Here is a 12,924-nt window from a genome sequence, read left to right on the forward strand (position 1 = left end):
AAAGGTCACTCATTTATCTTTCTAATCCTCATCAGGCTAGTTTTTCAGGGGTAATTATAATACACATCATGACTGTAAGGTCTTTTAGGCTAACGGTGCCATGTTAACCTCTGTGACCTGCACGGACACTCCAGATGAGTTCCTGGAAGACCGAAGAAATGATCAACCCCTGCTGCACCTACTTAACTTTGAGATAATCTCTATTGTTCCTTATTCCCCAATGGATAAGGTCATTGGACTTTGTAACCGACCTTGGTCAACCTGGTGAGTCCACACCCTACAACTCCCTCCCAGCAAACAACTGCCCTAAACTATAACTTTCCACTACCCATCCCAAATCTGTAAAACCAACTCTATCCCGCTGCCCTTGGCTGACACCCTTTTCGGCCTCAGCCCATCTGCACCCAGGTAAATAAACAGCCATGTTGCTCACACAAAGTCTGTTTGCGGAGGGGGGGGTCTCTTCATTCAGTGCGCATGTTTTAACAATGACTATTAGAGTTGAAATAAACAGTGATCAGACTGCCCAGTATAATTTTGCTTTTACAGAAGTTATGAAGAGTGCTACTTACAAAATATTAAGAAAATATTAACTCACTATAAAAAGGAACAAAGAAAGGTACTATCATTTTCAGGTATTTGTATGTGAGCTATTCATATATGAAGAGCAGATCAAATTTTCAATGGCACTGGACTCTGCTGCTGGAGAGCTGTACTCCTTTGGAGGTGTCAGAGCCTTGCTTTTTCATGTTTCTTGTCTTCTTACATGACATCTGTGTATCTGGGGTAACGGATGCTTCTTCCTGTTTTTTGATTTGCTTTCTATGGCGTTGGATGGGTAAGACACTTCGGCTTTGATCCTGGATGTGTGCAGCAGTGTAGTCTCCATATGATTTCTCCGGCTGCAAACAGTGTCAGTGGTGTCTGTGTTTTCCTCGGTGGCTTAGGGTACAGTTGTTGAAAGCTGTGGTGAAGTTTTGCTGGGGATGGGGACTCTGGGCGGGCCAGTCCTCAGCCTCAGTGGAAGCACTGACAGGCTAGGCGTACCTGGCCTTGGTCCTCAGAGCAGCATACACTGGAACCGGTGCTACAGGTTCAGGTGGGCCAGTTCTTGGGTCTCCAGGTAGCTTGCTAGGGCGCAGGCAGTGGCCGTAGTGGGTTAGGTGGATGGGCAGATTCTTGAATGCCTGGGCAGTGGACATGTCATAGGCAATGGCAGTAACAGTGACGAGACATTCCCCCAAGTGGCCCACATGGGGGCTGGCAGCGGCTGCAACAGGCTGAGTGAGCCAGTCTCCAGACCCGCAGTTGGTGCGTGCAGGAGGGTGCCAGCTGTGATGGTAGCAGCAGGCTGGTGGGCTCTCGCCAACAATGGTGGATGGGGCAAGGTGATCCCTAGTCCCCTGCAGTGTACTCTGGTAGGGGAGCTGGTGGCTGTGCTGTGTCCCTGCTGCTGGGGAGGGTGGGGTTGCTTTCAGTGGCGACAGGCATAGGCAGGCAGCTAAAGAGTGTATGTTTCAGCCTAGGTGATGCTACAGGTGGGGCCTGTCTGCCGGATACAAGAAAGTGAGCCATGGCGCCCGTGCTGAGGTCAGCAAGGTTGCTGCCAGCTGCTCACATCTTGGCCCTCTGCGTCTCGAGGCAGCGCCCGTGTTAGTCTCAGGCAGGCTGCCTCACCTCCCTCTCCTTCCTGACCTTGGATGTTTCCTTGTCACTTCTCTAGAATTCCAGTGCTCTCTCTTAGATGATGTGTTCCAAGTACAATTGTCTACTCGCTATTTTGGTTCTTCTGTTGAGGAGGTGAGTGTCAGATGCTGTGAGCCAGTCATCTTGAAGCTCTCCAACAGAGTCTCGCTCTGTTGCCCTGCCTGGAGTGCAGTGGTTCACTGCAGCTTCGACCTCCTGGGCTCAAGCCATCCTCCCACCTTCACCTCCCAAGTAGCTGGGACCACAGGTGTGCACCATCATGTCCAGCTAATTTTTTAATTGTTTTGTAGAGACAGGGTCTCCCTATGTTGCCCAGGCTGGTCTTGAACTGCTGCGTTCAGGCCATACTCCCACCTCAGCCTCCAAAGTGGTAGGATTATAGGCGTGAGCCACCACACCCGGACCAAATTTTAAATTTAAAATTGAAGATAGAAACAAACAAGAATCTAAAGTTTTAACAACAGTTATAAGTCCTGAGACTCTCCTATTTCTACTGACAAGCACTTGTACATCATAAATGGAGGTATTATAACACAGTGGTTCTGAAACTATTTTATTTCAAAACATTGCTGTTGTTGTTGTTGTTGTTACATCCAAATAACTGGGTCATGGAGTTATGCAAGATCTTCCAAATGTTTGTACATTTCATTACTTAATATCAAAGAATCATTCATTAATATCATTACCAATTTCACCAGTAAGATCTTTTGAGTATTGGGACACTGTCACACTTCTGATGGGGAATATGAGTTTTCCAAAATTCCAAATGTTTTGCTTGAAAGCTCACATTTTATCACGGGCAACAAATATCGTCAGTAGTTTTTCTTGAAGTGACAAACTGATTTCATTCATTTTTTAGAAAATACCACCAAATACCCAGGACTTACTAATCATAGTTTGTAAGGCATTCTTTCAAGTAAAAACGGTGTTTCATGGAAGAAAAAAGAAAGCAGCCAGTTCAGCTCACAATTCAAGCAATCATCCGTATTTCAGTAGCAGCACAAGTGCTCTTCGCATACTTCCATTTCATCACAAAGAATATCTAAAAGATGTGTACTGAAGGAGGAAGACTTAATAAAGCTAATTTTAAAGTAAAGCTGCAAAAAGCACATTCAGAGAAATGCTGAAGATCCATCTGAAGGAAGGAATCACGGCTCTGTGTTCCTAAAGTCAGATCTGTCCCACTCCCAGGAAAGGAAGACAGACAGGGTCATTTGGGCTGGTCTGAAGCCAGATGCTCTGGATCATCTCAAGCCCTACTGCTGAAAGAAGGGGCAGGATGAACCTTTCCTGTACTGAGGAAATTAAAAGGGGGAAAGGAGTTAACATTGGATATCTCCACTGGAAAACCCAGAATTGAGAATAAGGACAAGTTTACAGACTCTGCGGCAGCTCAGGAGCAGGGTCTGGGAGGTGCCAGGTCCATAAAGAGTACAAAGCAGATCACTAGGAGCCCAGCCTCTGGAGTCTACCCGAGACACTCTCAGGTGGAGTCTCTGTCAGACATGGGCAAGGACCTGGATCTGAAGACAAGAAACAGCAATGCTGGGTCTACAAATGGGGCCAGCACCTAAGCCACAGAATGTGATCATAAGGAATAACAATTGTAGTACAACCTGGGCCTGGGACCAGAGATGTGTCCCACCAAGATTTGGGAGGCTGTGGGACCATTTTGTGGGATGACACAAGCCCACAGCATGACTGTACAACTTAAGGTTGGAGACCTCCAAAAACAATTAATATTAGACTTCTCAATGATTTGGACACATGAGGGCCAATACTAGTTCTAATAAAACCTCTCTAAAAAGGATAAAATGTATTCCCTAAATACCATTTAAAAATGGTATCTTTTTAAATGTTCAAGAAACCTTATTAACAAATAATTTGTGTCACTAAATTCACTTGACTGCAATACAATTATATTTTTTTCATCCATAACATTTTTCTTTTTCTTTTCTTTTCTTTTTTTTTTTTTTTTTTTTTGAGACAGAGTCTGACTTTGTCACCCAGGCTGGAGTGCAGTGGTGCTCCATCTTGGCTCACTGCAACCTCCACCTCCCGGGTTCATGAGATTCTCCTGTCTCAGCTTCCTGAGCAGCTGGGACTACAGGTACATGCCACCACGCTTGGCTCATTTTTGTATTTTTAGTAAAGATGGAATTTCGCCATGTTGGCCAGGCTGGTCTTGAACTTCTGATCCATATGCCTCAGCCTACCAAAGTGCTGAGATTACAGGCATGAGCCACCTCACTCGGCTGCCATAAAATTTTTCTAGAGATCTATTGTACAACATGATGGCTATAGTTAATAACAATGTATTGTATTCTTGAAAATTGCAAAGGGGGTAGATTTTATGTGTTCTCACTTAGAAAAAACTGGTGTTTGCGAGGCAATGTATATGTTAATTAGCTTGATTTAGTCATTCCACAATGTATACATATTTCAAAACAACATTTTATACAAGATAAGGCCAGGAGCAGAGGCTCAAGTCTGTAATCCCAGCACTTTGGGATGCCAAAGTTGGCAAATCGCTTGAGGTAAGGAGTTTGAGACTAGCCTGGCCAACATGGTGAAATGCTGTCTCTACTAAAAATACAAAAATTAGCCAGGCATGGTGACACATGCCTGTAATCCCAGCTACTTGGGAGGCTGAGGTAGGAGAATCTCTTTTTTTTGCGGGTGGGAGACTCTCTTGAACCCAGGAGGCAGAGATTGCAGTGAGCAGAGAGTGCACCACTGTACTCCAGCCTAGGCAACAGAGTGAGACTCCATCTCAGAAAAACAAAACAAAACAAAAAAACCACATCTGTGCTCTGCTATTGACAGCTGGGTGACTTTGACAAGTGACCTGAGCCTCACTTGTCTCATCTGTGACTTACCTCATACAGTAGCAGTAAAGAAGAAATAAAATGGGAAAAAAACTCTAAAACTTGGTTAATCCTTCAGTACAAGGTTAATTAATTCTGCTATTAATAACAGAATACCATACAACGAAGACAATTATATGTTTATATTTTTTAACAAAGAAGCAAATAATAAACTATCGAGGGAAGGAAAGCCCATTATAAAACCAAATGTAACTCCATTCTTACAAAATAAAAATATGTATATATACACACATATAGAAAGAAGTCTAGATAGATATACAGAAAAATGTTAATGAGTTAACATTATAATGAGTTAATTCCAGGTAATGGAATTTTGGTTTTTTATTTCCTCATTTATCTACCATGAAAATGTGTTACTCTTGTAACTAATGTAAAAGTCTATGGAATTTTTAAACATTACCTATTACCCAATCATTATCCACTATTTTCCATTTTTACAGAGATTTAATTCACTTTGGCCTTTGGCTGTTTGTTCCTTTTTAAGATCAGGTGATGGGAAACTATGCTTAAAATGTTACTGCACTTTTAGGGAATCACTTAAAGACTGCTCAGACATTAAGGCTGCTCAAAACAACCAAACACATAACACCAAAGTTAAAGAAGAAATCTACCCTACCTTCAGAAAATTGGGGTCCTTCTTGCTCATATAAAAGGGATCATACTCCTTTGGATCATAATGTTCTATAAACGCATTTCCCTATAGCAAGGAAATAAAACCACACATAAGAACAAGAGGCGCACAGTTAATTTTGAGCATATCAGGACATGAGAGTCAAACACACAGTATCATTCTTATGCTTGAAAGTGGCATTAGTGACAAGTGCAAAAGGAAAGAGAAGGCTATATTGGAAATTTAGTTTATTCAAGCAATAAAGTATAGCGAGGGAAAGAATCTACTTAAAATTTGTAAGATTTTAATAAAGAATGCTGGAACACTAAAATATTTGGAAATTTGTTCTTAAATGCTTACTAGTCAAACATCTCAGATTTTTTAAAAATGCTAGAACAGCTATATTTTAGAGCTTTGCAAATAATCAAGCTATAGAATAAAAGAAAAATATGTCCTGAACCTACAGTCCAAATTATTTGTCTATTTTTTAATTTATGAGACAGAGTCTTGCTCCATCACCTAGGCTGGAGTGCAGTGGTGTGATCTCAGCTTACTGCAATCTCCACTTCGCAGGTTCAAGCAATTCTCCTGCCTCAGCCTCCTGAGTAGCTGGGATGATAGGTGCCCGCCACCATGCTTGGCTAATTTTTGTATTTTTAGTAGAGACAGGGTTTCACATTGTTCGCCAGGCTGGTGTCGAACTCCTGACCTCAGGTAATCCACCCGCCTCAACCTCCCAAAGTGCTGAGATTATAGGTGTGAGCGACACACCCAGCCCAAATGTCTTAACTTGATAATTAAAATTAATAATTACATGGGGAAAACAGAAAAATGGTTCTAATGTACACAATTAAATCCAAATATAATCTTCCTTTTCTGTCCTTTCCAAATGCCCTGAATTTAAGAATACTTTATGCTATTCTATAACAGGGTATAGATTATACATACATAGAGGGGAAAGGGACAGACTGACTAGATAATTATAAATTAACAAAGATGACATTAGGTTTTAAATCAACTGAAAAAAGCGTCAAATGATCTCTTAGTACCTTTTTATTTACATGTTTTATAAAGCTGTCTGATTCCTCTTGTCTCCTTTTTTTAATCTTCTTCTGTGAGCAAACTTTTTCTATAATTTTCTTCTGAAGAGGATGTGCCACGTGGTCGACCCATCTTTTATATAACATCTCCTTTCTTCTTGCATTTAAGAAGGCTTGATGTTGTAAATATTTATCTAGTTCCTAGTAAACAGTGATAGAAAAGACAAATATATTATCCTAAAGCTTTCTTGTTCTGAAATTTTCCAAATTTAATTTACGTTTTAAGTTTTCAAAAAGTTAAAACTTAACTTCATAAGTTTAAATTACCCCTAAGAATAACCCACAAAGACATTCATTAATTCAATCATTTCTTTGGCTTTAACTTCTACTATGTGACATACACTCTGCTGCAAACAAGGAAAACACAGGTAGTTGAGGTGACATGCCTGCTCTCCCTGGGGAGAAAGACTAAAGAAAAAATCAAAAGCAAGGTGAGGTGGTGCCTACCTATATTTCTAGCTACCTAGGAGGCTGAAGCTAGAGGATCGCTTGAGCCCAGGAGCTCAAGACTGCAGTTCACTACGATCAGGCCACTGTACTCTAACCTGGGCAACATAGTAAAAACCCATCCCTAAGAAACAAATTCACAAACAGTGGGAGGACGAATATAGCAAGATGTATATTTATATATGATGCATATATATATGGCATACTATATATAAAATAATTGAAGAGGGAGGAGAGAAAAACCATTTCCTAGATTGTTAAAAGAGTCTCAGTTTGGTGGGCCTCAGAAATTTAAACAGACCTAACATAAGACCCAGCGATTCCACTCCTAGGTATATACCCAAATGCATGAAAATCCAGGACTCAAATAGATACTCCTACACCAATGTTCATTGCAGCATTATTCACAATAGCCCAAAGGCGGAAACGGTCCAAGTATCCATCAACAGATGAACAGATAAACAAAATGTGGTATCTACAAACCACATTTATTTATATGTGTAATATGGAATATTATTTGGCCATAATATGAATGAAGTTCTGATATATGCTACAACGTGGATGAATCTTGAAAACAATATGCCAAAGTGAAATAAGCCAGACACAAATGGACAAATAGTATAGGATTCTACATATATGAAAAATATAGAATAGGCAAAATTCATAGAGACAGAAGGTAGATTCGAGGTTACCACGTGCCTGGGGGAGGGAGAAATGAGGAGTCATTGCTTATTGAATACAAAGTTTCAGTTTGGAGTAATGAAAAAGTTTTGGAAATAGTGGTGATGGTTGCACAACATTATTAATGTAATTAATGGCACTGAATAGCATACTTAAAATGGTTGAAATGAGAAACAAAAATTTTAAAAATTAAAAATTAAAAAATGGTTAAAATGGGAAATTTTATATTGTGTATATTTACTTTTACATTGCATACATTGAAAGAAATTATTATTTTTTTTTAAAGCCAAGATTCCCAAAGTGGGAGACATTTGGGCTGGACCTTTAAGAATGAGGATTTAGGATAGGTGCGGTGGCTTACACTGGTAATCTTAGCATTCTGGGAGGCCAAGGCAGGAGGATCACATGAGCCCAGGAGTTCAAGACCAGCATGGGCAAAATAGTCGGACTTCATCTCTACAGAAAAATTAAAACTTGGCCAGGCGCAGTGGCTCACGCCTGTAATCCCAGCACTTTGGGAGGCCGAGGTGGGTGGATCACTTCAGGTCAGGAGTTTGAGACCAGCCTGGCTAACATTGTGAAACGCCGTCGCTACTAAAAATACAAAAATTAGCCGGGCATGGTGGCATGTGCCTGTAATCCTAGCTACTTAGGAGGCTGGGGCAGGAGAATCGCTTGAACCCAGAAGGCAGAGGTTGCAGTGAGCTGAGATCACGTCACTGCACTCCAGCCTGGGCAACAGAGCAAGACTTCGTCTCAAAAAAACAAACAAACAAACAAACAAAAACAAGTGGGTAGAGGGAAATTCTTGTGCCTCTTTGCGAAGGAATTCCCACAAAGTATAGGAAGAGAGGAAATCCACTGAAGCAATCTCAGAGATACCTTAAGGTTAATTCCAGGTGCAAGGGAGTGGTCTTAATTCTATTTTCCATATTTTCTAAATAGTTTTTATAGAATATGCTACATATAAAAAGGAAAAACTACATTCAATTTTTAACTGAGATGCATTTTGTAGCCAATTCTTACCTTAGTTATATAATTTTCTCTGTATAATATTGATTGAATAGCTGCCTCAGTATCTTCTTTAGCTAAGACCTGAAAGGACAGAATTAAACTTTGAAAAGAAAATCTTCAAAAATTATTAGTGCTATCTGGAATCATTATCTTTTGCATGACAGATACATCCCTGGAACGTTCTCTATGCATGCAGTTTGTCTACTCCAAATCATATCATCAAGTACTTCTTTTTTTTTTTTTTGAGACAGAGTATTGCTATGTCACTGTCGCTTAGGCTACTGGAGTGCAGCAGCGCCATCTCGGCTCACTGCAACCTTCACTTCCAGGGTTCAAGCGATTCCCATGCATCAGCCTCCAAAGTAGCTAGGATTACAGGCGTGCAGACACATGCTTGGCTAATTTTTGTATTTTCAGTAGAGACGGGTTTTGCCATGCTGGCTAGGCCGGTCTTGAACTCCTGGCCTCAAGTGATCTGCCTGCCTCAGCCTCCCAAAGTATGGGAATTACAGGCTTGAGCCACTGTGCCCAACCCACCAAGTGCTTTTTAAAGACTATTTTAATCTGTCTGCTCTTGGCTACAGCAAAATGTAACTCAGCTCATAGGCATTTTGAATCTCAAAATGGTCAAATGACTTTCCCAGAGTCGGGTAGTTAGAACCCACTTTTTTTTCCCACATCTTATAAAATGCTTTTACTTTTCTGGGTAAAAATAGATTTAATTAGGCCTGTATTTGAGGCTTTTTGACTATATAAGACATACTGATCATCCACAAAAAACCTTCAAAAAATCAGTGAATCCATGAGCTGGTTTTTTGAAAAACTTAACAGAATAGATAGACCACTAGCTAGACTAATAATGTAGAAAAGAGAGAAAAATCAAATAGACACATTAAAAAATGATAAAAGGAATATTTTCGCCACTGACTCACAGAAATACAAACTACCATCAGAGAATACTATAAACACGTCTACACAAATAAACTAGAAAATCTAGAAGAAATGAAAAAATTCCTAGACACATACACCCTCAGAAGACTAAACGAGGAAGAATTCGAATCCCTGAATAGACTAATAATAAGTTCTGAAATTGAGTCAGTAATTAATAACCTATCAACCAAATAGCCTTCTGCCATCGCTTCTCTTCCTCAATAACTCTTCTTTTTTTTTTTTTTTTTTTTTTGAGACAGGATCTCATTCTGTTGCCCAGGCTGGAGTGCAGTGGCGCAATCACAGCTCACTGTGACCTTGGCCTCCTAGGCTAGTAATTAATAGCCTACCAACAACAACAACAACAAAAGCCCAGGACCGAGGGATTCATAACTGAATTCTACTAGAGATACAAAGAGGAGCTGGTACCATTCCTTCTGAAACGATTTCAAGCAATTGAAAAAGAGGGACTCCTCCCTAACTCATTTTATGAGGCCAGCATTATCCTGATACCAAAACCTGGCAGAGACACACAAAAACAGTAAACTTCAGGCCAATATCCCTGATCAACTTTGATGCAAAAATCCTCAATAATATACTGGCAAACCGAATCCAGCAGCACCTCAAAAAGCTTATCCACCACGATCAAGTCGGCTTCACCCCTGGGATGCAAGGCTGGTTCAACATATGCAAATCAATAAACATAATCCATCACATAAACAGAACCAATGACAAAAACCACATGATCATCTCAATAGATGCAGAAAAAAACCAATAAAATTCAACATCCCTTCATGTTAAAAACTTTCAATAAACTAGGTATTGACGGAACATATCTCAAAATAATAAGAGCTATTTATGACAGACCCACAGCCAATATCATACTGAATGGGCAAAAGCTGGAAGCATTTCCTTTGAAAACCAGCACAAGACAAGGTTGCCCTCTCTCACCATTCCTATTCAACATAGTACTGGAAGTTCTGGCCAGGGCATTCAGACAACAGAAAGAAATAAAGTGTATTAAAATAGGAAGAGAGGAAGTCAAACTGTCTCTTTCTGCAGATGACATGATTCTATACATAGAAAACCCCATTGTCTTAGCTCAAAAACTCCTGAAGCTGATAAGCAACTTCCACAAACTCTCAGAATACAAAATCAATCTGCAAAAATCACAAGCATTCCCATACACAAATAGACAAGTAGAGAGCCAATTCATGAATGAACTCCCATTCACGATTGCTACAAAGAGAATAAAATACCTAGGAATACACCTAACAAGGGATGTGAAGAACCTCTTTCAAGAGAACTACAAACAACTGTTCCAGGAAATAAGAGAGGATGCAAACAAATGGAAAAACATTCCATATTCATGGATAGGAAGAATCAATATCATGAAAATGGCCAAATTACCCAAAGTAATTTATAGATAAATGCTATTCCCAACAATCTACCATTGACATTCTTCATAGAATTAGAAAAAACTACCTTAAATTTCATATGGAACCAAAAAAGAGCCCATATAACCCAGACAATCCTAAGCAAAAAGAACAAAGCTGGAGGCATCACGCTACCTGACTTAAAACTATACTACAAGGCTATGGTAACCAAAACAGCATGGTGCTGGTACTAAAACAGATATATAGACAAATGGAACAGAATGAAGACCTCAGAAATAACACCGCACATCTACAACCATCTGATCTTTGACAAACCAGACAAACAAGCAATGGGGAAAGGATTCCCTATTTAATAAATGGTGCTGGGAGAACTGACTAGCCATATGCAGAAAACTGAAACTGGACCACTTTCTTACACATTATACAAAAATTAACTCAAGATGGATTAAAGACTTGAATGTAAAACGCAAAACCATAAGCACCCAGAATAAAACCTAGGTAATAACATTCAGGACATAGGCATGGCCAAAGACTTCATGACAAAAACAACAAAAGCAATTGCAACAAAAGCCAAAATTGACAAATGGGATCTAATTAAACTAAAGGGCTTCTATACAGCAAAAAAAACTATCATCAGAGTGAACAGGCAACCTACAGAATGGAAGAAAATTTTTGCAATCTACCCATCTGACAAAGGTCAGAGTCTACAAAAACAAACAAGTTTATAAGAAAAAAAAAAGCATCAAAAAGTGGGCAAAGGATATAAACAGACACTTCTCAAAAGAAGACATTTACATGGCCAAGAAACATGAAAAAAAGCTCAACATCACTGATCATTAGAGAAATGCAAATCAAAACCATAGAGACATATCATCTCACACCAGTCAGAATGGCAATTATTAAAAAGTTGAGAAACAATAGATGCTGGCAAGGCTGTGTAGAAATAGGAATGCTTTTACACTGTTAGTGGGAATGTAAATTAGTTCAGTCATTGTGGAAGATAGTGTGGCGATTCCTCAAGGATATTAGAACCAGAAATACCATTTGACCCAGCAATCCCATTTCTGAGTATATACCCAAAGGAACACAAATCATTCTACTATAAAGACACATGCACATGTATGTTTATTGCAGCACTATTTACAATAGCAAAGATATGTAACCAACCCAAATGCCTATCAATGATAGACTAGACAAAGAAAATATGGTACATATACACCATGGAATACTATGCAGCCATAAAAATGAATAAGATCTTGTCTTTTGCAGAGACATAGATGAAGCTGGAAGCCATCATCCTCAGCAAACTAAAACAGGAACCAGAAAACCAAACACCACATGTCCTCACTCATTAGTGGGAGTTGAAAAATGAGAACACATGGACCCAGGGAGGGGAACAACACACATCAGGGCCTTTCGGGGGTGGAGTGTAAGGGGAGAAACAGCATTAGGACAAATAACTAATGCATGCAGGGCTTAAAACATAGATGAGGGGTTGATAGGTGCAGCAAACCAACATGGCACACGTATACCTATGTAATAAACCTACGCCTTCTGTACTTGTGTCCTGGAACTTAAAGTAAAATAAGAAAAACAAAGAAAGAAAATTATCTTAGATATGAAAATCTGAAATAAAAAAAGAAGACAAGGATTTTACAACAGTTATGATAGCTATGCTTAAAATATGCTCATAATTAATGGATAGAAAATCTTAGCACAGAACAGAAATTGTAAAAAACCAAGTGGAAAATACAGTTCTTAAATTTAAAAAATAAACAAACTTCAGTGGGTTAGCCGCAGATTAGAGATGACATAAAAATAGTCAATGAACTTGAAGACAGATCATTAGAAATTACCCAATCTGAAAAATAAAGGAAGAAGCAAGATTAGAAAATAATGAACAGAGTCATAGTGACCTATGAGACAATATCAAAAAACTCCACAAATGGATAATTAGAGTTGCAGAAGTGAGGAGTTAAAGAATGGGGCAGAAAACAACTGTTTGAAAAAAATCACTTTTGGACAAGACAGTGTAACAGGGAACAGACTTACTCTCCCACCTGAAACAATTGAAAAGAAAATAGATGAAACAAGTTTCCAAGATATTGAACATCAGGCAAAGGACAGTGGCCCCTGAGAAACAGAAAACA

At 39.4% G+C, this 12,924-nt stretch overlaps 1 protein-coding gene across 9 annotated transcripts in view; it reads right to left on the reverse strand.

The window, feature by feature from the left end:
* The window catches only part of FAM228B (family with sequence similarity 228 member B), a 41,249-nt gene that overhangs the window by 21,736 nt on the left and 6,589 nt on the right, over window positions 1–12,924 (reverse strand). For 7 of the 9 annotated variants that reach the window (XR_004273679.1, XM_032293971.1, XM_032293970.1 and 4 more), the window contains exons 3-5: window positions 8,460–8,528; window positions 6,255–6,446; window positions 5,212–5,292 (exon numbers count right to left, since the gene is read on the reverse strand). Coding sequence is in view for 8 of the 9 variants with exons in the window: in XM_032293971.1 (XP_032149862.1) it covers window positions 5,212–5,292; window positions 6,255–6,446; window positions 8,460–8,528 (342 nt within the window). In the remaining variant the exon portion in view is untranslated. Of the gene's footprint in view, window positions 1–2,670; window positions 3,003–5,211; window positions 5,293–6,254; window positions 6,447–8,459; window positions 8,529–12,924 lie in introns of those variants that run through there. The other 2 variants (XM_032293974.1, XM_032293972.1) reach the window with 2 other exon arrangements.

The sequence above is a fragment of the Sapajus apella genome, unplaced genomic scaffold (assembly GCF_009761245.1).
Source record: "Sapajus apella isolate SASKATOON/1434 unplaced genomic scaffold, GSC_monkey_1.0 scaffold31, whole genome shotgun sequence".
Taxonomy (NCBI): domain Eukaryota; kingdom Metazoa; phylum Chordata; class Mammalia; order Primates; family Cebidae; genus Sapajus; species Sapajus apella.